The 24,606-nt window shown below is 44.7% G+C and overlaps 1 protein-coding gene and 1 long non-coding RNA gene across 6 annotated transcripts in view; one reads left to right on the top strand and one right to left on the bottom strand.

Annotated features, from left to right (window-relative positions):
- Nucleotides 1–361: 361 nt before the first annotated feature.
- LOC141373113 (uncharacterized) lies at nucleotides 362–15,785 on the bottom strand. Of its 3 annotated transcripts, none has more exons than XR_012378797.1 (5): nucleotides 15,654–15,785; nucleotides 12,257–12,414; nucleotides 10,317–12,151; nucleotides 2,550–2,834; nucleotides 362–956 (listed from the first exon to the last, which is right to left on the bottom strand). It is a non-coding gene; the product is annotated as an uncharacterized lncRNA (long non-coding RNA). The 3 variants fall into 3 exon arrangements; XR_012378796.1 differs by having other exon boundaries at nucleotides 15,602–15,715; XR_012378798.1 differs by lacking the exon at nucleotides 15,654–15,785 and adding an exon at nucleotides 13,512–13,649.
- SERP2 (stress associated endoplasmic reticulum protein family member 2) overlaps nucleotides 15,638–24,606 on the top strand; it is a 20,742-nt gene continuing 11,773 nt past the window's right edge. The window contains exons 1-3 of one of the 3 annotated variants that reach the window (XM_073894513.1): nucleotides 15,638–15,798; nucleotides 16,214–16,331; nucleotides 20,922–20,994. In XM_073894513.1, coding sequence (XP_073750614.1) covers nucleotides 16,248–16,331; nucleotides 20,922–20,994 — 157 coding nt within the window. In that variant the 5' untranslated portion in view covers nucleotides 15,638–15,798; nucleotides 16,214–16,247. Of the gene's footprint in view, nucleotides 15,799–15,824; nucleotides 15,991–16,213; nucleotides 16,332–20,921; nucleotides 20,995–24,606 lie in introns of those variants that run through there. The other 2 variants (XM_073894514.1, XM_073894512.1) reach the window with 2 other exon arrangements.

Raw genomic sequence — 24,606 nt, forward strand, 5'->3', positions numbered from 1 at the left:
ATATAATCAGGTTCCCTCCTGGCACTAGACAGATTATCTTTAAAATCAGTCAGTGTATTTCAGCCTACTTTCTGGACCTCCTGCAGGACTGCTGGAAGGACAGACAGGCGTCTCAGAAGAAAGTGTTATGTGCACAGTAGCCATTGCAAACGAGCCCCAAGCTCATCTTTTCAAAAAGCAACAGATATATTTGCTAAGCATTTCTGAGAGATGAGGGGAAATTTGGAAAATTTTTGAAACATAAAAAAATGTAATTGGGAAATAAGGAATAAACCCTGGAGAAATGTATATAATAAGAACACATATTATGCTTCATATTCTTCAAAGATTTTTCATCCATTTAATGTGATTGTCACGACAATTTCATGAATTAAGAGAATAAATATTATTATATTATTCTTGTTTTACAAATCAAACAAATGAGGCCTAGAAATAAGTGGTTTTTTTAAGATCATATGGCTAGTCTATAGCTAGGAGTAGAACCCAGATGTTCCAGTTCTCGGTCTAACTTCTGTTCTGTCAGCTCTAAGAGCAGCCCAGAAGAAACCACTTACAAAGATTTTAGTCTGTGATCTGTGATAATGGGCTCACATGCCAAATATTTTATTAGATTTCTTGCTCTTCTGATCCTCCTCTCAACCTATTTCATAAGCAATAGCAGAGGAATTACTTTTCTTTTTCTTTCTTTCCAACTTATGAACACATATGATCAATTCTTCAAAAACATTTGGCAGTGTGTAGTGAGAGAGCCAAAGCCAACCTAGTCACTGTTGTCACATCCCAGCCTGGCAATTCGCCTGTGTCTCTGGGCACATACTGAGGAGATTACTGCTCCACTCACAGTGTCCTTACAGCCCTGAGTGAACTGCCCTGTCCCATTAAGCTGAAGTTTCATCTCTCCAAGATGTCAACTTGATATCTTCTTTTCCATCCTGCCTCACTGTCAGCAAGACAATCTGTGAAACAACACATCAAAATGGAAATTGAGCCTCAAAAATGCTGTCATAAACATGTGTCAAGTTTTTCACGTGGTAGATTTTTTTAAAATACAGCTCAGATAGGATTGGGATATACGTAATCAAGAATACATCTGTGTTTTTATTTTTGAACTAGAAAAGTGAGATCCCAAAGGTTTTTAATGTAGCGATTTTAATCTTCAACAAGCTTGTTGTTATGGCCCATCGCTAGTCACTAATTCATTATTTTCATGTGCAGGAATGACACAGGAAGATTAATTTGTACGCTGTGGAAACTCCAGTCAAAACAGTTGGTTGATAATAATTACTCCTTTTCACTGAATGCCCTACTATGTGTCGAGTGTTGTACTCTACTTGAGGAGATTAAGTATTATTAAACTGGTTTTACAACTGATAAAGTCGAGGTTTAGAGACCTAAGTAACTTGCCCCAGGTCTCCCAGCTCGTAAGTAGAAAGTCAAGGTTTGGATGCCTGGGTGGCTCAGTTGGTTAAGCGACTGCCTTCGGCTCAGGTCATGATCCTGGAGTCCCGGGATCGAGTCCCGCATCGGGCTCCCTGCTCAGCGGGGAGTCTGCTTCTCCCTCTGACCCTCCTCCCTCTCATGTGTGCTCTCTCTCATTCTCTCTCTCTCTCTCTCTCTCGCTCAAATAAATAAAAAAATCTTTAAAAAAAAAAAAAAGAAAGTCAAGGTTTGAACTTTAAGCCTATCCCCTTAACTACTCTGATAGGAGTTTAATTTGACCTGAAGTTTTCTCTTTAAAATGGGGTTTAGGGCGCCTGGGTGGCTCAGATGGTTAAGCATCTGCCTTTGGCTCAGGGCATGATCCCAGGGTCCTGGGATCAAGTCCCACATCAGGCTCCCTGCTAGGCGGGGAGCCTGCTTCTCTCTCTGCCTCTGCCTCTCCCTCTCTCTCTCTCTCTCTCTCTCTCTCTCTCTGACTCTCATGAATAAATAAATAAAACATTTTTTAAAAATAAAAAAATAAAATGGGATTTAAAGATTTAGAATTTGGAATTTCCATGGGATGTTGAGTGGCTCTTGAAATAATCCTATTAATATTAGTATGTTTTGGCTTTCATATATTCAGTCAACTGATACAATTTCTTTTCTTCTTCTTGGTCGTGGGGATAAAATGGTAATAGCAGATATGGTATCTGTCTTTATGGAGTTACACCCCAGAGGGGACACCAGCTGCTAATCAAATACTCGCACAAGTAAATGCCAACCTACACTTCAACATGCCACACCACATTTAATCTGATAAAGGAGGTGTATGGTACACATTCAGGGGGACCTGACCGAGGCCCAGAGGTTATGACAGGTTTCAGAGCAGAAAGTGTTGAGATTCACAACCTATGAAGTACAACACTTGGTTGTTTGTCGCTCTTAAAGCTGGGGAAACAACAGGAATGACAACAATGAGAATTTCCAACTGAGTCTGGCGGTCAGTGCTTTCAAGCTGAATCTCCTGTGTCACAGGAAGGCAACCAAGTGTTGCGCTTCATGGGCTGTGAATACGTACCATACACCTCCTTTAACAGATCGACAGTGCTCAGTTCCCAGCTACTCACGTTTATACTTTCATAGTTCTCCTCGACTCGGTTCTCCCCACTATCCTCCGTGTCCGAGTCATCAACAGGATGTGCTATTTCAAACATACTCAGGTTCAGCTGAGAAAGCTGCGGACAATGTCTTTCGCGTTACGAGGATACAGTGGAATCAAAGCCTTCACCAGCAGTGGTGGAGTTGAACAGCAGTGCAGGTTTAGGGGATGCTTGGATTGCAATATTATATATTCCATTTGAGGCAAGACATTTGAGTGATAGTACAATATCCAAGGGGAAACACCTTGCAGACTGGGGTGGGAGATAAGAACAAATGATAAAACTGAGTCTCAGACTAGAATTTATCTGCATTCAGTAATAATAACTCTTTATGATTACATAACCATCATCATCATTTCACATGGCGCTTACTCCACGTCTGCACACATATTAAGGTTGTTGGAGTCTTAGAGTAAACCTGTGAGGCAGATATTATCATTTTTGTTCTACAGATCGGGAATCTGAGACACAGAGTTCAAGTGACATGGCCAAGGGTCAAACGCAGGCAAGCTGCCCCCAAAGCCACATCCTTAACCATCAACCTCCCTACATAGCATTACACGTTACAACGCACTTGTACACCTACCCCACACTTATTCCCCACAGCATGCTCTTCCCCGACAGAGGAAGTATTGTTATGCTTAGCTTTACAGAGGAGAACACAAATGCCTGCCCAGGACATAGGGTTTCAGGACCTAAACCCATATTTTCTGGTTCCAAATCCAGTGTTTTTTCCACTGCCCTTGAAAGCTCATGGGCTCCCGCCTTAGGCGGCACAGAAGGAAAAGAGGGAATTCTCACTAATGTGAAGGAGAAAAGGGGGGAAGTTGTAGGCAAAGAATGAAAAGTCAGAAACAGAAACAAAGCCTAGAAAGCCAAATAAAGATATTTTCCCTTCTAGTAAGAATCTCACCAAATTGTGATTGATGGCTGCCTGTGGGCAAAGGGCTATGTTCAGTGGTTAATAAAAGCTTGTCCAAGATCAGATGCAATGGTAAACACCGGATTCTTGTCGTCGATGAGTTTGCTCTCTGACCCGCTGGGAAGTATGTCAGGCTTTAAACACGGGTAAAGAATTTTTTAAGACAATTGTACTGCAGTTTGAGTGACTTGGAAAAGAGTGGGAGGGTTTCAGAGAAGGAAAAGTTACAGGCTGAATTGTTACAGAAAAGTTCCAGAAAATGCTTCACGGGGAAACATGGGTCCTGAGCATGCTACACAGAGGGATCCTTCTGTGCTCTTGCTCTTCTGTTTATCTTTTATTACGCCTGCACATTTGTCTTGAACCTTTCTGGACCAAGATGGCAGAAAACAAACTCATATCCCTTCCTCTAGCCTTCCTCTATCTCGCCAAAAAATGAAAAGAAGTGACAACTTCTCTACACACAAGGCTGAGGTGGTTACCTGAGTGGCCTGTTCCAGTTCTAGAAGCTCTCCTTCCCATGCCACAAGAGTAAGTTTTATTTACACTCTTATCCCAGAGGAATTTGAAAGTGTTCTGAATGCACCCCAGGGGCCACCCTTCAACCACCGTTAACTAAGTCAACAGTCCCTCAAGGAAGTAATTTCCCTTTTAGAAATCTGCAAGCCCCACCTGTAGCCAAAGAAACATGTGATTCCTATTTCCTAAGAAGAAACTAACCCAATATGGGCAACATTTGCTAAAGTGGTTTCCTTATCACTGTAACCGAATCTCAAAAAGCCAATCTCTTAACAAGGGACCCAGTTGTAAATCTCTCCAGGTCCACCTGTGTGAAAACAGATGCCTGAAATAAAGACCAGAAGTTTAACAACTCCCTTTCCCCTTGATGTGAAATCCCATTGCTGCTATTGAGCAGGATTTATAGACATTGAGTCAATTAAAGGGAATTATATGCAGCACCTAGAACAGGCAAATTCATAAAGACAGGAAATAGAATGACAGGCAAATTCATAAAGACAGGAAATAGAATGGTGGTTACTAGGGGCTGGGGAAGGGGGAGATGCGGAGTTGTTTTTAATGGGGACAGAGTTTCAGTTTGGGAAAATCCAGATGTTCCGGAGGCAAATAGCGAGTTGGAGCACAACCGTGGGAATGTACTTAATGCCACAGAACTGCACACTTAAAAATGGTGAAAATGGTAAATTTTATGTTACATATATATTGTACCACGATTTTATTTTATTTTTTTTAAGATTTTATTTATTTGAGAGAAAGAGCATGAGCAGGGGGAGAGCAGAGGGAGAGGGAGAAGCAGACTCGGTGCTGAGCAGGAAGCCCGACACGGGGCTCGCTCCCAGGACCCTGAGATCATGACCTGAGCCAGAGGCAGACGCTTAACCAGCTGAGCCACCCAGGCACACAATTTGAAAAAAGGAATAAAAGATATTTGTTTCAAAACCTAGAATCTAGACTCTTCTCCTAATTACAGTGACTGGGGCAACTGCCACCTTTTTATGACAAACCGGTTTTTAGTAAACTATTTTTAAATATAATAACTGAAGGGGAGGGACACAGTAAGGCTTTTGAAGAGCATAAGATGAAGAAAAGTGAAACTGTTCACTAGGAGCCATCGTGTGAGTAGTTCAGGTGCGCCATCGGCTCCTGGATTATTCAAGGAACCACTCAGCCTGCCAGATGGTCATTCAGCAATCTAAGAGAAGCGCATTGAGGCTTGAAGCCAATTATTACCTCTTTAAGGAAACTAAGACTTCAAAACTACATTTCAGTACCTGGAATAGGCAAATTCACAGAGACAGAAATAGAATAGAAGTTACCAGAGGCCTGGGAGAAGGGGAATGGGGAGTTCTTGCTTAGTGGGTACAGGGTTTCTGTTTAGGATAACGAAAAAATTCTGGAAATAGTGGTGATGGTTACATAGCATTGTGAATGTATTCAATGCCGCTGAATTGTACATTCTAAAATGGTTAAATTTGATGGTATGTATATTTTCCCACAGTTTTTTTTTTTTAAATGTTAGGTAAACCATCCCAGCCCCTTGAAATAACAATAAAATGAAAATCCTTTCCAAGAAAGAAAGAGAGAGTCCTAAGGAAAAAGACTAATAAAGAATTGGTAGTTGGTAGACAGTGGGAGGAAAAAAATCTATATTTCACAAGAGGGCTCCTATGGGCGTGAGACAGCACTTAGCCGGTCTACTCTGCAGACATCTATCAAGGATCTTTGGCTGGCAAGGCCCTGTTCAGCCGAAAGTTTTCCAAGTGGCCCAGTCCCTCTTTCTCTGCCCTCCTGTCCCCTCCCTCCCGCTCCTAAACTATTCAGAGCCCTACCCGGTCATTTTCTTTCTTTTAAATTGGCAACCGCCCACGTTGGATAAACAAGATACACAGGACGGAGGGGGTGGCGAGGCGGAAGCACATTTCAGAGCTAAGAAAACAAATAGCCAGTGAAGCAGAAGAAACCACAATTTAACTTAGACAAGTTCAGCTCTGGAAAGAAGTGTCAGACGAGTCAATTATTTCCAGATCCCTACAGGCCAGGGATGGAGAAAGCCAACCATACCATTTGTCGGAGTGAGTTCCTGCGGGGTGGAGTCCAAGTCAGAGGAATGGATGGAGAGAAACAAGAAGGGGAGTTAAGGTCCCTTTTCATTAAGTTGTCACCGAGAAAGCCAAGTCTGTAATAAAGCTTGTTGGGTACTGATTAGACTCTGTGGGTTTAGGCAGGGGAGGAAAAAGGATAAAATAGCAGTCATGACATGACACCTTCTCCCTGACTCTCACTGGAGCAAAGCAGGAGGATGTGGACCACACCAAGCACAGAGGCCACAAAGCCACACGGCCACACACTGAGAGCTTCCCATGGGCTGCTCAGGTCTGAGCATCTCAGGAAGGTGAAAGAAGCAGCAGGAGCCAATACAGACCACAGGCAGGTAAACGGGCTCTGCCTCTTTGGCATTCTTAGCCATCGGGAGAAACACCCGGACTGACCTTGCCCTTCCATGAGCTCTTCACGGAGCCATGAGCACAGAGGCAACTTAGAGCCTTGGGAAAAAAAAAAAAAAAAATCAGTTGTGGTTTACTGTAGATAGAGTTGAGTAGGGTCCTGCTTCTCAGATTAACAGAGCTGTAGAATGAACTAGATGAATTGTTCTTTTAAGTCCAACCTACTCTTTCGGCAGGTAGCAGTATACACGTGCAGCCCTTTCTACTGCATGGAGTTCAAATGCGGGATGCACATTCAGGCAATGCTGTTTTTAACATAGGCCGACTTTGCTGATCGGAAGTATGCTGCCTGCATGTCAGTGCCTTTGAAACATCAACTGTGCAGAATGCTGTGAACCGCAGTGCAGCGAAGGTGACCAGAGAAAGAGAACACAGATCATGCAAATACGAACCATGTGGACACGCTGGCAGAATATCAATTATAACAAAAGATAATCCACAAAAGGGGCACCAAGGCACTAAGTGACCAGGGAAGACATGTAGGTGGAAAACAATTGTGGGAGTTTCCTGGAGAACTAGGCTTGCCGGTAAAATTGTGAAGTTTTCTTATTAAAACAGAGACGCTAACATTAACTGCAATTGATCTGAAAGAAACATATTTGTTTTCCTTCAAAACAAAGGAGCAGCAAAGCCTTCAGCCCATCGGTCACATTTCCTTCCTTCTGGACTTTGCTCCTTTCATTGCCGAACTCTGTTTATGGCTTTTACTAGGGAATGATGACTAGCCGTGTCCAAATGAAGTAGTTTATTTCTACGATGTGCCTTACGTATTGTCCAAATGAACAGAAATGAGCTCCAACCGCCCCCCCCCACACACACATATGCTTAAATTCTTTGGGTACAGTTTTTGCACATGAAAATTACCTGCCTCAGTTACAGGGCACCCATCATGATGAATTTTCCTTTTTTTGACGTCTGCTTTGCATCCCCGTTAAGGGGGGAGTTGAACTGGATAATCTCCAAGGCCCTTTTCAACCCCAGAGTCCCATGAGTCCATGCAGGAGGTGGGATCATGGGCTGTGAAATGGGGATCTCTGACAAAGAGTGGCGAGGCCCGGCCACCCGAACCCCGACCCGATGCCACCACGGGTGTACCAGGAGAACCCCCCACTGGCAAAGTCACGGCCGTCACTGTGGCCAAAGGGAGTGCTAGCGGTGCAGGTTGGGCATGTTTGGGGTTTTCTCAGTTGTCTATAAAATGTTTGGCAAACAGGACTGCAGGACGCATTCCTACCACCATCCGCCCCAACCCCCTTCTGACCAGATTGTTGTCCCATAGAGAAATTCTGTAGCAGTCACCATCTGTGTGCTAGTTTCTCAGCTGTAAACCTGGAATAATAATAACATTGACCTACCTCCCCATAGTGGTGTGGGGATTGACTAATTAAGCCCGGTAAAACGCCTTGCAAACTGGAAAACAGAACTCTCGGCCTATCGGCCAGAAAGAATCCACACCATCCCCTCGGCCGGACCCGAGGGTGATGCTGCGGCTCTTGTCACTCTCTGCTGGTATTTTGTCACACTTGGACAAAGGGCTCTGGAGTCAAAGGGCAGCTTAAACCACACACCCAGTATCTCGCTCAGAGGAATTCCTGCAAATCCGCTTAGTGCTGATGATGATTGCCACATACTCTGAATCACTTCCTTTCCTCCCCCAGACTGGCTTTTGCTCGATTTCTGCTCCTGGATGAAATGGGTGTGCATGTGGGTGTGGGAGAGTGACACTGCCTGTGGCCCTAGGCTTGACTTCCAGGTGACACGGTGGTTCTAATGCTTCCGCAGCGCCCCAGAGAGGGGTCCCCTGCAAAGCTTCCTCTTCTTCTTGTCCCCCTTTCCTAATCGTGGTCCAGATTACACTTGGGATATTCAACAACTCGAGGGCAGCCCCTGCCTGGCTTGTATTTCCACCCAGATGAAGCCGAGGACACCACCGCGGCCCAGGGCCCTCCAGAGACAAAAGCAGGCAGGGACGTGGTGGGATTAAAAGCTGCTGTGGTTTCAGAGAAAATAGCTCCATGCAAACATCCGGGCCTTCCACAGATAGTTTCCTAATCCACACATATCATTGCCAATGAGCTCTTTGCAAAATCCTTTTAAAGTATATCAGATGTGACAGGTTTCCAGAAGCTGGGATCCTGCGTTTAATGTGCTGACATTCAGAAAAGCCAACAGCATTCCTGATCATTCACAAGGCTCCTTTCAAGTGACTTTGGGATGCAGTTATTGAAAAGGCTGGACTTTTCTTTAAATCAGACCTGGCAGAGATTAATAATAATAATAATAACAACTGTAAAAAGGAATAAGTGAATTGGATGAGGAAAACATGAATGTTATTTAAAATGGTAATTTAACTTTTAATTTAGATCAAAGAAAAGCAGCAAAGACAATTAAGTGAGGGCTTACATTGTTATCTGTCTAGGACAGCGGGGTCACAACTCAGAGTAGGAACCTGTTTTGTGCACCTAACACAAGTTGACTTGCACTCTGAGTGAATGAAATGCAAACGAGATAAAACACTGAATAGATATTTATTGTAATTAATATCCATACCCCCCAAATCCTCTCAGTTTTCCACTATCCTTTCATTCAGTATCCACTGAATACCTAATGTTTGCCATTATGATAGCCCCTGGGAATGCCATGAAGAATATCCATGGTCTATGTCACGAAGGAGCTAATAGTTTATGAAAAGCAATTTCTGTGCAATAAGTATTGTTCATAAATATAAGTCCTCTTTCTCTAAATTGTTTAGAGCATTATACTAAATATAAATGCCTCCCGACAAATAATGAAGCTTAGAAAACAGAGCAATATTATCATTTTTTTAAATTTAAGTCTTTCAATAATTCACCATTAGAAAGGTACACTCTTTAAATCCAGAAATGGTCAAGAATATTGCCTATCTGTCCATTTTCTCCTCTAGTCCCTATTGGGAATCACAGACCACAGAAAGAACTAACCTTGATTAAAGAGCTAGCAAAGCTCATTAACTACTTAGTGGACAAATTCATGGCCTTGGTCACATTAGCATAGCACTCAATCTGACTAGTAAATATAAAGAAACGAAAAGAAGCAATGCTACTTACCTAGGATTGTTTGCCCAATGCCATACAACTAAGAAATAATAGACTGAACACACCCATATACATTATGGAAGGAGTATACATTGATATAACTTCTCTGGAGGATAATTTGGCAATATCCATTACACATTTAGGTGCATAATTTTGGGTCCAGTAATTACACTTCTAGCAAGTTCTCCAACAGATATATGCATGCATATTTGCAAAAAGATATACAAGACTGTTGATTGATTCATAGTAGCAAAAAAAAAAAAAACCTGGAAATAATCTAAATATCCATCAATAAAAGGTTGGTTAAATCAATTATTATATCTCCATACAGTGGAATACCATGCAACCATTTTAGAAGAATGTAATAGGTCTAGATATAATGATGTAGATCAACCTCCATGATATACTATCAAGTGAAAAAAAACAAAAACAAGGTACAAATCATATTGAATAAAATGGTACTATTTGAGATTTTTAAAGGGGGATTAAAAGGATTTTGTAAAAAGCGTAATTATACATAAATAAACATACATATATGTGCATATATAAAATGCATTATGCATACATGCTTGAATTTACATAGAAAGACACAAAGTGTTTGCTTTGAACTTAGGTCAGGAATGAAAAAGACCAACTCTTCTCTATATGCCTCTGATATCGTAATACTTGAATTTTTTTTCAGATTTTAAAATAATTAAAAAGAAAAAAAAATTACCTGGAAAGATTGTCCACATGTCCTCTCAATTCAATGGCTTCTTGTGTTCATCCAGAGTTACCATGGTCAGCAGTATTTAAGTATCTCGGAGAAGACTCCAAATTATCTGAAGCAGGGACTATTTGCTCATCATCTTGACCTTCCTTGGGCAAGTTACTTAACTTTCATAAACCTGTTGTCTCAATGGCGTACAGAGATATAGTGGTAGCTGGCATTTATTACATGACGACCATGGGCCCAGTGCTTTTAACACGGATCGTATCATCTCATCTCAAAATAATCGTGTCTAATAAACATTATTGCTATTCCCATTTTGTGGATTAGAAAAGAGACAGATCACTAAAGTAGTAAGTGGAGGGCCTGGGATTTGTCTGTTCCCAGGGTCCGTGGACTTGTAGGGTTGTGTAAGAAGTGAGAAAGTATAGGGAAAATACTTGGCAAGGTCTGGCTCTTCAGGAAGTGCATAGGAAATGTTAGATATTATCACTCGTGTAGTTTCTTCCCTGCCAGGAAACTCTTCCAGCCATTAAAAACATGCACCCAACTGAACTGAAACAAGGTGGCTTTGTCCTGAAAGCGCTGTAGCAATCTTAGCAAGGGCATGGTCATGAGCCAACCCGGGAGCTCCAACATGTGCAAGCAGCTCACATCTCTTCAGTGGGGAGTGGATTGCCATGGGAAGTCATTAGGGAAAGTACTGTAGCGGGGTATGTGTTTTCCCCTTGGGATATGAAGCTTTGACTGCTATTAATAACAGATGTGGCCAGCCAATTACAGAGTGGAGTTGGGTAATCACATCTTGCATTTTAAGGCTTAATCTGATCACCTTTGGGGTCAAGGAATTACATAGTTATCATAATGGTTAAAGTCTGTTTGTGCCACCACTTATGGACCAAAGCTCAAGCCTTGGAGGTCCGAAATGGAGTTTATCATGCACAAGTGTGCATGCTTATGTGTCTTTGTGATTTGTGTGTGTGTGTGCATGTATAAGCTGCTCCAAAGCTCGGCCCTGTCACCCTGGCTTCCTCTCAAGTCTACCTGGTAAATGTTTCTCTTGAGAAAATGGGAAGCCAAGAGGCCTCGATTCTGCCTTCAGTTCTGCTCCAATTTCTTTGGCAATTCCTAGGCTTTAGCTCATTTGTGAAATTAGGGCAGTCTCCCAATGTTTACTTCTTTGTCTCCTCTACACAACTGGGAGATCCCTAAAGGCAGAAGCTCTTGTATCAATCACTGAATTCTCAGTGTCGGAAATAGTGCCTGGCATACAGTAGACACTCAATAAACACTGAACAAATGACTCTCTTGAGTTTCCTTCCAGTGATGATGTGGCATGATTCCATGAAACCATAATCTAATGCCTTGAGTGGATTCCAACACATGCAGCAGATAACGTTGGCCGTCAGCGCTCTTCTTAGTTTTCTCTGCCTACTGTTGAGAACATTTGCACCGGAATATAACATGTACGAAAGGAGATGATGTTGAGATCCGCCAAATTTTTCTCTTCTCTGGCAGTGCCGAAAATGATTTGGATGAAAAAGACACTGAAAGTATTGAAGTGTTGGTGATTTGCTGGCTTTATTCAAGCAGGCATGTCTGCCAATCATTCCCATCCATACTTGAGAACCGGCCACCCACAACACTTGTCACCAAGGCCTCTAGACTCAGTTCCCCTTGGTGAGAAAAGACCACTGGCTAACAATGTCTGAAGGCTTCAAGTGACATGACGATCACTCCAGATTTGGAAGGGGAAATGACCAAGCAAGACCTTCTGGGTTTTTTGTCTGTTTTCACGTACATGAGTCAGGGTTCTTGGATGTAAACACCACAAATAAACTCTGGCCAACGGAAGCAGAAGAGGAGTTTAAGAATTTCAGGTACCACAAAACAAGTGGGCTCTACCACACACACCCTCCCTGCCACCACCACTGAATACTGCTTGCCTCGCGGGTACCCCACCACCAGGATGAACATTAACTTGTTCTTTTCTTTTTGTACTGCTTGTTCAAAATTCAAAGTTCCAAAGGGAGCAGATGATTGGCCAAGCTGGGCCATACCCAGGCGAGTACAGGCATGCCTACACAGGTTCGGTTCTGGACCCCTATAATAAAATGAATATCACAATAAAGTGAGTCAAGCGAAATTTTTTTGTTGTTGTTTCCCAGTGCATATAAAATTCATGTTTACACGATACTGTAGTGTATCAAGTGTGCCACAGCATTACATCTAAAAAAAATGTACAGGGGCGCCTGGGTGGCTCAGTTGGTTAAGCGACTGCCTTCGGCTCAGGTCATGATCCTGGAGTCCCTGGATCGAGTCCCGCATCGGGCTCCCTGCTCAGCAGGGAGTCTGCTTCTCCCTCTGATCCTCCCCCCTCTCATGTGCTCTCTCTCTCTCACTCTCTCAAATAAATAAATAAAATCTTAAAAAAAAGTACATACCTTACTTTAAAAATATTTTATTGCTAAAAAATGCTAACCATCATATGAGCTTTCAGTGAGTTGTACACAATGATCACGGATAACCATAACAGATAAAATAATGGAAAAGTTTGAATATCGTAAGCATTGCCAAACTGCAACACAGAGACATGAAATAAGCAAATGCTGTCAAAAAAAAGGCACCTGTAGACTTGCTCGAAGCAGGGTGCCCACAAACCTTCAATCTGTAAGAAACATAGTATCTGCAATGCATGATAAAGCAAAGCACAATAAAACAAGGTATGCCATATCTCTCCCATTGGGCTCCCAGAATGGAAAGGAAGGTCCTAACTCACACAGTGGAGGAATCCCCCAAATAGAAAAGAGTTTTGTCTGCTGGTCAGCCACAGAAAAATGACAGGGATTTACTACATCACAACTCAATCGTGTAGCATCTGTACGCTTTGATAATCCACCATTTGTAAAGATGGGTAAAACCTAGAGTACAGTCGCACACCCAGTACCCTAAGTGGGGCAGACTCATGATGAATGTAGGTAGGGCTTGTTAGGATTCTTGCTCTAAAGGTTGAAAAAATTACCAGCCAAAATTAAATTTTAATGATTTAGCAGTTTCTTGCTACTTTACCCAGGGCAATTTTGGAAGTTGTGGTTAAGTGTGCTACCAGTATGCTATAAAATTCCTGCAGCTGGCACGAATTAACCCAAGGGAACTTTCAACTCCTGATCACGTTTCCATTCCTCCCCTAGGTTCTCCCACCTCCAAAAAGCAAGAGGACCCCAGGCCTCACTCCTTCTTAGCCCCGTGGTTACTCTGGAAGTCCTCAGAGACTCGGCTTCAGACCTTGGCCCCAGCTTCCCTGTAGAAAGGTCTAGGATGAGCCAGTTCAACTTCTAGTTTATGTCAGGCTTCGGAAGGCTGAGTGGAGAAAGGGGCAGAACCCAAGATGGGAGAGAAAACCTCTCTTAGCAAATAATGCTGATGCTCAAGACAATAAACAGGCCTGAGATCTACGTATGAAAAAGCAGAAATGAATTATAAGTAAATGTGATAACATTGTCAATAAAGTAAAAGAGAAGAGGTAAGTGACAGCATGGTTTGTATAGTATGCTTCTGTTTGTTTTTAAAAAGGAAATATACCAGTATATATGAATAAGAAATCCTGGAAGGGTAACCTAGGACCCATGGGAATTAGTGAGAGAGGCAAAGAAAAACCTTTAGGTTTCACTGTATATCCTATTTCTGTTTGCATGTTGACTGTGAGTAAGCAGTCTCTGTATAATTAAAACAAACACATTTAAAATGATGTAAAAGCGAAGCACAGCAAGAAAAAGGAGTAAAATCAGCCACTATCAAGCAGGAATCAGGGGTCAAGAAAGAACTTTTTTCCAAACAGTGGGCTCACCTGAGCCTGTGGGAAGGCAGACTTCTCTCTGTTAAGAACACGTTTCTACTGGCAGGCCCAAAGGGGCAACCATCTCTGTATCTTTTCCTTACTGTTCCTCAGAACCAGGCCTCTACTCAACTCGGGAGGGAACGTACCTTCTACTTTCTCCCCAGGCATTTGGGCAAGACCTGAGAAAGGTGACTCAGGGAAAGGCACTTTCTGGGCCTCACACCTCTGCAAGGCTCAGCACATGTCTCCATGGCAGGGGTGGCCCTCTCTCTTCTCCCCACCAAAAGAGTCCATCATTACTAAAAACACAAGTCTTTTTAATAATGGGCCTGCTTGGGGGCGCGCCTGGGTGGCTCAGTTTGTTGAGCAACTGCCTTCGGCTCAGGTCATGATCCCAGGGTCCTGGGATGAGCCCTGCATCGGGTTCCCTGCTCCTCAGGGAGCCTGCTTCTCCCTCTCCCTCTGATACTGCTCCCCCTGCTTGTGCTTGCTTTCTCTGTCAAATAAATAAATAATCTTTAAAAAAAAAATAATGGGCCTGCTTGGTTTGTTGTCCTGTAATAATCGTGGTGATGTTGGTGGAAACTAGTTTGGAAACTAACTGACCTTTAGAGCAGAACAAGTAACTACCCAGACTTTACTAAATGATGCTGGGTAGATTCTGTCTTCTTCTGGGTTACCAAAAGCAACCCCCAAACCGTCTATATTAGAGCTTGAAGGACAGCATACTGAAAGGAGGGTGACGATGAGGCTTAATAAAGAGCCCTTAAAAGAAAGAAGGAGCGCTCTCTAAATTCCCACTGACATTGGGAAATTCTATCCACACACAACCCTAGACACCTGCAAGGGAAGGACTGGGGTGCAGGAGCCAGAACAAATCTAATACCCCAGTTCTTCCCCACCACTTCCCACTGCCCCAAATTTTCCAGGCTGATGTTTCCCCTTTTTTTCTCAACTCTTCTGAGATTCTAAGAGCTCACTTCAATTCATGCAGCACAAGGAAAAGTGAGGGACTGAACCCCTTTCCCCCTTGCCCTGGAAGAAGCAATCTGTAGGACCCTAACAGCAGGGTCTGTGAGGCACAGACCCTCCAGTTTTTACCCCTCTAGCGCAAGGAAACGCCCAGTTCACATCCCTCTGGACAAGGGTGGCTGGAGGAGGTTCAAACAGCCCCAGGCGGGTGGGGAGCCAAAGCCAGACAAAGCCGCCCAACGTAGGGTAGTGACTGCCAACTCTGGCTGGGCTGCTGACTGCGACCTTTCTCCACCTTTCACTCAGATGTGTGGCTGGCAGTCCTCCAGGAAACCCCCTCAGCTACCAAGGCAAGATGACCTACCCCAGCTCCATCCTCACACCCACTTAGCCCCATCCTCAGGGAGTTCCAGCTCTTTCCCCAGTACTTGAGAAAGGTCCTGCAATGGGCTTCCCTCGCGCAGGGCCCTTCCCCAGACACCTGAAGGGGAGGTTCTTTGGACTGTCCCCCAACAGCTGGGGCCCAGCCTTGCCCTGGTTTCTGCTTGTCTTCTGGGAACCCCCCACGTCCGCCAGCCGCCGCCTCCAGCGCAGCTCTCGGCCAGGCGTCAGCGGTGCAGGGGCGACCGCCCGCCCTGGCTTAAAGCGCGGCCGTCCCAATCCGGGCCTCGGGCCTCGGTGGGTCCCCGGCCCTGGAGGCCCGGAGCAGTGGCGCCCCCGCCCCTATGAGCGCACAAAGCCGGGGGGCCGCCGGAACCCTGGGCCCCGCCGCGATCGGCCGCTGGATCCCGACCGCCCAGGGCGCACAGTGCGGCCGCCGGGTGCGAGGGAGACGCACGGCAGCGCCAGCCTCCGGGCTGCGCTGGTTAGGTAGCAGGGGGGACCGGAAGGATGGCGAGGAAGTAGGAGAGGGTTTCCTGAGATGAAAGATTACTTCCGTCCGGGCTCTGGCCTCTCTCTGGAGCCGGCTCGTTGGGGGCAGGGGAGCGGGGCGCGCGGGGCTTTGGGGGCTGCGCCTTGCCACCTGCAGCGCCCGCACCGGGCGGGACGCGCGCGGCCCTGTCGGGGGGCTAACGCGGGGGGATTCTTGCAGGTGGGACTCGAGGGCATTTCCTAGCGCCCAAGCCATGGTGGCCAAACAGCGGATCCGGATGGCCAACGAGAAGCACAGCAAAAACATCACCCAGAGGGGGAACGTAGCCAAAACCCTGGTAAGGCGGGGGCGGCGCCGACCCGGCCGAGCGGGGCAGGGCCGGCGGGGGCGGGGCGGGGCCGACCGGGCGTGGGGCGGGCGCAGGGCCCGGCCTCCCGGCTCCCCTTCCCCGGGCCCGGCCCGCCCCTCCCGCCGGGTCCCGCGGAGTGGGCTCTGAGAGCCGGGCTCTGGGAAGCGAGCACCACGAGGTGGTCTCGTGGGCGGCGAGAGTCGGGGTGGTGGTGGACCTTCTGGAGTGGCTGCTGGGGCTACCACCGGGGCTCGGAAGAGCCTCCCCAGGAGAGGATGGGGCCTTTGTCTGTGGGAAAAACGGAAAGTTACATCCTTAAGGAACAGTTAAAGGAACTGCGTGACACGGGGCCCGGAACCTAGTAGGTGCTAGAACGTTTGGTGAATGAATGAATGAATGAATAGGTAAATGGAGACCACTTATCATCACCTCCTTCCAGGCTTTGACCCCTGCCCTCCACCCTCAACAGACAGATTTAAGTTTTCTTTCCAGCCCCTTTCTAATGGGGCTGTATAAATTGGAAGGGCTCAAAGTGCCAAATGAGGTTCAGACCCCTGTTTCCTTTCATCCTCCTTTCTCTCCTTTGCCTCTTCCCTAGTGAGGCCTCTCACCACTGGGCTGAAGTTTAAATGTAACATAACTCTTGTTCACCCTTTGAGTTTTGGCTCATCCTAATGGTATGATCCAGAACTTTGGAGACCAGATTAAAGCTTTTATAACTGGATTTTAAAGTAAAATCTGGGCCTTGTGCACAGGGGTTTCTTTTAGCAAAGCAGAATATCTTCAAGAGAAAATGCCGGACCTGTGATTTTGGACATTCAGAGGCATGCCTGGGATGAGTTGTTGGGCAGTGTTGGGTCTCCAAGTCTATGAGCCAAGGCGCCTGGAATCTATTATCCTAGACACTTAAGCAAAGTCCAACTGAAGCTTGGGGTTTGGCTGGAAAAACTTACAGACCTGATGAGGCCATTCCTTTTAGCCAAAGAAATGATGCTGGTTTGAGTAACTGAGCAAAAAGCTAGAGCTACAATCATCACAGCAGAATTCCTACAAAACCGAGCAGTACTATGGCAGAGAAACCTTAGGATCAAACTCAGCTCTACCCAGAGCTTTATACACAGCTCCAGACTTAAGTTATGCTTGAAATTCTCTCATAGGGTGTTAGATCATTTAGTTATCACCTTGCAGTAAAATGCAAATATACCATTGAATCAGAACCACTTTTCACATAGATCTATTTTCCCTATTTGTTTTTACTCAGAAAAAAACAAAGCGTGCTCTCCAAATTGACCTTGGAAAAGCAAATTTTAATTGATGTTAAAGCACTCAGGGTTTTATATTCCTAGGAGATCACTTCGTCCTAGATATCATACAGATTAGCTGTGTGGTTCTTTTTAATGAACCAAGAACTTAAGGAACTAGGAAAGTTATTAACTGAACTCAGTTGACAAATATCGCCTGCAAAATTAGCAACTGGGGAACTGATTTGCAGAGCTGATGTATCCATTAGGCTTGGTAAGCTCAATGTCTGCGACCTCCAGCTTTTCAAGGCCATTGGAAGGTGTTTGAGACCTGGGGGAAAGGGAAAGTTACTGTCTTCAAAATAAGAAAAGAAAATTTAAAAATTGGAGGAAAATGTTTAAATATCTAGGAAATGTACTTACCCCCATTTCAACTCAACTAAACTTTCAGAGCTGCATTCAGATTTGTTTAATCTATGATGCGAGTGAATTTTAATAAGTTCTGATGGACCATGGAATGGTGCCTGGCACCTATGTGGGTGTCCAAACGGCCCTGTTACATTTGTAGTGAAAGTTTTCCAAACCAAGCCACAATCTCTGTTTATCTTCAGGTGGTTAGAAGGGCTCTTTGGTTAACTTTATTGTAAATGGACCAGCATCCAAAAAGAAAAATGAAATTTTCTTTCAAAAGGAAATATTTTAAACCCTAAATCTCATTCTCCTAATTACAGGTCAAACACAGTTATACTTTGAAAGAAGTAACTTGCAAGGGATAACCTGTTCAGGAGGAAATTGAGGACACGTGAACAGATTCTAACTGAAAATTCGGAATAATCTTTCAGAAATAAACCCCTTCAGTTGTATGCAGATGCTTCAATATTTCCTTAGCTAATAGCTATGGAGTGAATACTATTCTCCCAGATAGCAGATAAATTGAAGAAACAAAGAAATAGAATAATCATTTTGTGATTACACAGTAGTAACTAATCTAGAACGAAGAGGGATTTAAATTTCAGAGTTCAGAGTTACCCTGCTGGTATGTAATCACAGGGAAAGCCAGTCCCTGACATTCCGAAGCCTCAGGAAGTAGTGAACTCCTGTTTGAAATGAACCATGTTATTTGCAGAATTCTACTGCTTTTGTTACCTTTCCCAGTGATAGATTCAGGCTTGCGTGCATTGCCTCAATGGGATTGTGCTGGGGGCTGCTTCCAAAAAAGAGGAACTTAAAGCTCTCAGAAAAAGGATATATTGCTGTTCTTGAGCTCTGAAGGTCCCCCAAATAATATTGATTCACTGGAAAATGTCATCCAACAGATTCTGGAGTTATATAGTCCAAACTCAGCATGTTGGTAATTTGTGTTTTTCTGCAAAAGACAAATAATGGACTCCATTCGGTATCTGCGCTAGACCAGTAATTCATGTATAAGGCTCCTGAATTCACTTGTTGGCTTTGCTGGAGTTAGAGCTAAATGAACTTCTTATGTAGCATCAGCGGGATGACAGCAACAGAGCTGGTTTCTGGTCAACTCTGACAGATTGTTAGGGCGTTAGTGAAAGAGGGTGGGGAGGGGTAAGTGCCACACTCTGTTAGGTCACTTTATTTACTATCTCGATTATTTACTTGATCTACCCTTGATCTGGTGTTAAGGGCCAAAGAAAGACACAGTAGCAGCACTGGATAAAGTTATGCAGTTGTGTAAGACTGATTGTGTCCTTCTCTGGTCAAGCGCAGCTACCATTCCAGGTGCTTCGCTCCTCCAAGAGTGGTGCTAGATACAAGCTTGTCAAGGACAGAGCGCTGAGGGGTTTTCATCTTTAGAGTCTACCTGCCATTAGCAATTTAACCTATAGTTCTCTAGTAAGAGAGACGCAGGGACAACCTTATCACCAGTTAGGAAGTATTTATAAAAAACAACAATATCCTTCCTAGACCCTGTCTCTCCTCGACCTGACCTAAGAAATCATATTCAACGAAGTTCGTAAGCTCATTCATTCTTCAATGAGCACTTATTTAGCACCTACTGTGTTTAAGTCCTGTGCCAGGCACTGTTGTGCATTGTAACAGGACAGTGCCTGTCCTTGTGAGTCCATAGTCTGGCGGAGAGACAGACAGCACACACATTATCACGAGAATAAACAGATACGAACTGTGATAGTTGCCGTCCAGAAAACATACCTGGTGATGTATAAGTGGTCAGTGAGCCCACTGAGGTAGAGGAGTGGAGGCTCTCTCACAACGTACCAGGCAAGCTGAGAACCAAAGCATTGTTGCTTATCTGTAATAAAATGAGTTCTCTAATTGACGTTGGTGATAGCTTGTTTTTGGCTCACACACATGAGGAAACATTGGTGAGTTCTTTATTTTTTTCACTCCAGCTTCTCCCTTTTTATTTGAGAAAGTCACCACTTTTATGGATGCCTCTCTCTAAAAATAGTTTTTCCACTGATCGATTTGATTTTAAGGACCAAGCCCTACCTGCAAATAGACCTAGAGGGGTTGTGGACGGTTGTTCTTACTATGTCTGTGCTGTCGGTTTGAGGGGAGCAGGAGGTATGCAGGGCTCTGGTGGTGCCCTTCTGCTCCCCAGGGAACACAGGGATTTCGCCAAAGAGAAAGCTTCACTGAGGTTCAGGAGCTTTATTACAAAATGCTGCTTCCTTCGCATATCCACTCACGGTTGCTTTGGTGCTTCTGCCATTCCAAGGATTTCCACGGCACCAACTTGCCAACTTTTTTTGGCCTGTAGAAGGTTTTGAGAAAATAGCTTTTCTGTGACGTTACTTGGCATTCACAGATTCGGGGAATTAAAGATGACCCTATTAATGGAAGACACCCAGGTTCTCCGATGGAGCAGACCTAAATCCCAGCCCTTGCTCAAGTGAACATACTTCAGGTGTCCGTTTCCCAACTACAGATTGGAGATAAGACTATGCCTTGCATGGCGTTGTGAGTGGTGGAAATGTGTAGACTGCTTAGGGGAGAGCCTGGCTTAGAGTGTGCCTTCAACACGTGGAAGCAACTTGTAGCAGTATTGTTTGGGGCTCCCAAACCGCTGTATTGGTTTGTGGATTTTTACCCCATCTGTCCCCAGAATATTTAAGCCCACAGAGTTCACTGAGTTACAGGAGTATAAATAAGGTTATGATGAATCTTTTCACACCTATCTGGACCCTTTACAATTGAATTTCTTCATCTACGTCTGCCCACTGGGCATGGAGACTGGATCCGTCTCACTCACTGTGGCATCCCCAGCCTTTAGTAGTGTCTAGTAATTACCCCACAAATGTTTCCTGCATCAATGAACTTAACCTTCCTTTCCCCCATTCCCTTTCAGAGGCCACAAGAAGAGAAATATCCCGTGGGACCATGGCTGTTGGCACTGTTTGTTTTTGTTGTCTGTGGCTCAGGTATGGGTTTTTTACTGATCTCACAGCCCGTGTTCTGCTCTGTCCTTCAAAACACACTTCACAAGTAAATAGACAAAAAAATATATTGATCTGGGATTCAAGTTAATCCCTGCCTGAAGCCTTCATCTTAGTGGGTTTTGATTTGATCTCTCTGGTCCCCCAGAGCAAATACGAGACAGAATTGATATACTATCGAATCATAATCATAAAATGATGACACCAAGCAATTAAATTGGCTGAATACACTTTCGAGTTCAGTTAAAACTTTGTGTGAAAACATAGCCCTAAAAGGGCAGTTAGAACAGGAGCCACCTGTCTGCCTGAGATAGATCCATTTCCAGAGAAAGGGAGAGGCTTTCTGCCTTAAGAGGAAATGCCACAGAGCTCCTAGATAGAGCTGAGCCTTTGACCTGAGCCTCAACGAACAGTCACCTCATACCGGAGGGTGGTAAGTTCAGACAGCTTTGCTTACACTCACGTGCAAACACACACACACGCAGGGGAGGCTTGAGCAAAGGATCATGCATTTGTTTTGAGTTGAATTCTGTTACTGGAAGTCTTGGAATTCCTGGCCCCCACGGGTTGGGTCTCGAAAATCGTGGTAAATGAGGAGAAGTGGGGTCACTTCTAACAAGGCAGGCCTTCCATGATTCCCAAGATCTCTCACTCAAAGAAACAAAACTGTACCCCATTCCCAATCTTTTACCCAACATGGGCATCCCTCGTCTTTAACAGACGTTACCCAACCTCTGCTAGAATACTTCTGAGGGTGGAGGGTTCACTTCTTCAAAAAGCCTCTCCCATTTCTGTATAGCTCTAATTCTGTTAGAGACATCTCCCCGCGTTTGAGCTACACTGTGCTGTCTTCCCAATAGTTGAGGTATGAACTCCTAAAACCATGGAGCATAGACTCATTCTCTTCTGAACATCTTGAATCTTCGGATATTTTAAAGATGAGTTTAAACTCTGCAAACTAAACTCCCCTACTTCTCTCAACCTCGCCTCATAAGATGTGGTTTCTGGACCCCTCTTCTGGATGCACTGCATGACTCTCTTAAAATATAGAGCATTTGCAGCTGCGGAAGTGGGTCTAGAAATGGTGTGACTGCTACAGAGGCAGAAGGATTATCACGGCCCTTGATCCCATCATTCTACTTCTATTAATATGACCCAAGCTTCAGTTTATTTTCAACAGTCACAGCACATCCTAGACTCACATCGAGCTAATAATGACCAGCCCAGCGCCACCAGGCTCTTTACATAAATGTCCTGCAAGCTTCAGAGATGCATCTCCACACCTCCCCCCAATCCAAGCTGTCCCTTGTCCCCATCACACATTGCTTTATTGTATTCATGGCCCTCATCAACATATGAAATTATTTCGTTTGCTTACTTATTATCCATTTTCCACTACTGGGACATAAGCTCAGGGAAGGCAGTGTTGATTGTCCATTAAATCTGTACATTCTTGTAAGTATTTAGCACGTAGTGAGTGCTCAGTGTGGTGGGACGGATTCATGGATGTGTAGATGGATGAATAAAGCCAGACATTCCGCATACTGTAGATAGCCAGTTGATTTTTTTGAGACCTAATATACAGCTTCATGAATATTTCTATTAAAATTGTATAGTTGGTTGTCAGTTGTCTTTTTACAGAGTAGCCATGAAGTCTAGAAAAGTAGAAGAACAGACATAATAAATGGCTTGCCGATCTTATAATGTACGATATGGTCAGTGACATTACATGATATGGTCAATGTATCACCTTCATTAGCAATGCATGGTTCAGAGCACTGTAGAAAATTGCAAGGAATATGGTGCATCGAAGCCACATTTCCATCAGCGCCAGCATATTCCTCTGTTATGCGTTGCCTCAGATGATCTGTCTCTGATTTTCACCCCAGAACAAAACAAACTAAATATGCCTTTAGCATGCCACACAAATATCAGAAAAATAAATCTATATAAAAAAGTAATCTGCATTTTCATGCTTTGTGGCCAGGCTGTTCATTATTCAATCTTGAACCTTGAGCCTTTTATCTAATCATCTTTCTTGGCCAGCTTTATAGTCTCTGAAAGTATAATGTTCCTCCAAGTCACTGATAAAGTCTAGACATGGAGAAGCCCGCGGAACGCAGTTAGAGACAACTCCCTTCAGGTTGACCTTGAACCTCTCAGCAAAACTCGCGCAAACAATCACCATGCGTTGGGGGTCCCCTGTGTGCCTGGCACTGTGCCGGGCTTTGGGAACACAAACGCCTCCAAGGGCCTGTAGGCACTGAGGGAGGCAGATAAGGAATCTGTCTGTTGTACCTGGGGCGGGGGGAGTTCTGTGATAGTGGAGCGCCCCGCGTGCTTCGTGGGCACGGATAAGGGATTGTCTTCATCTGTTCGGGCTGCTATAACAAAATACCACAGACTAGGTGACTTGTCCGAGCACAATGTATTGCTCACAGTTCTGGAGGCTCGAAGTCAGACTGGGGTGCCAGTATGGTTGGGTGACGGCCCTCTTCCCGGTCACAGACTTCTCATTGTGTCTTCCTGTGGTATCCTCACAAGGCAGAGGGGGGAGGGAGCTCCGTGGGGTCTCTTTCATGAGAGCACGGATCCCATTCATGAGGCCACCCCCCCTCATGACCTAATCACCTCCCAAAGCCCCCACTTTCTACCACCGTCACACTGGACATTAGGATTCCAACATGTGAGTGCGAGAGAACGCAAACAACCAGACTAGAGTGGGGACTTGTAAGTCATCCTGGGCAGAGGAGAAAGTTTCCCAGACGAGGTGCCATTTGCACTGAATGTCAAAAGACAAACAGCTTGAGATGGTATGCGAGGCTCAAGAATGGCCAAAGCCCAGTCCTAGGGATCCATGAGCCCAGTCAGCCCGCAAGCCCGCAAGCCCGCAAGCCCGCAAGCCGGGGTTGTCAGGGACTAAATAGGTCCAGAGCCAATACTGGGGTTTTTTTGATGTCAAGATACACATTAACTGCCTGCACCACTGGGTAGCCTATGGGCGGGGGCGGGGGTGGGGTAAGTCAATAAAGTCGTTCGGTCTGTTTTTCTCAAACCTGTGTTCGTTCTCAATACCCATCTTTTTCAGAGGGCTTAAAAACCTTCTCTAAATTACATTTTCATTACAATCTTGCCAGGCTATTGGCCTGATCAGTGGGAACGGTGTCTTTTCCCCCTGGGTAAATTGGGACATCTGCTGACAACAATCTTTTGGAGCCCTCCCAGCCTCCATTCGTTTTTTCAGGGATTAAATACATTGGCTCTGTTATGCTTTCTGTTATGCTTTTTGTCCAGGGTCCTGGGGTGGGAGCCTGCAGGGCCCGGAGTTGCGGATTTCAAGCGGCTGAGAGGACACAACCCGCCCCGCCCCCCCCCCCCCCCCCCCGCTTCAGGTCCCGTGCTCTTCTAGTTACCCTGCTTGAAATCCTTCTAGTCAAGACCGCGTGCCTTTATGGAGAGGCTAGTCAGGAGTTGGGTCATCTTACTTTCTCTGTGCTCCGTTAACATGCTACCATGAACCCTAAGTCATGAGCATCATCTCTTTTTAAATCATAACTAGGAATAATCCACTACACCACCTTTTTTTTTTTTTTTTTT

This window comes from Callorhinus ursinus, unplaced genomic scaffold (assembly GCF_003265705.2).
Source record: "Callorhinus ursinus isolate GAN/ISIS: 27379988/994484 unplaced genomic scaffold, GSC_fseal_2.0 scaffold7, whole genome shotgun sequence".
Lineage (NCBI taxonomy): Eukaryota > Metazoa > Chordata > Mammalia > Carnivora > Otariidae > Callorhinus > Callorhinus ursinus.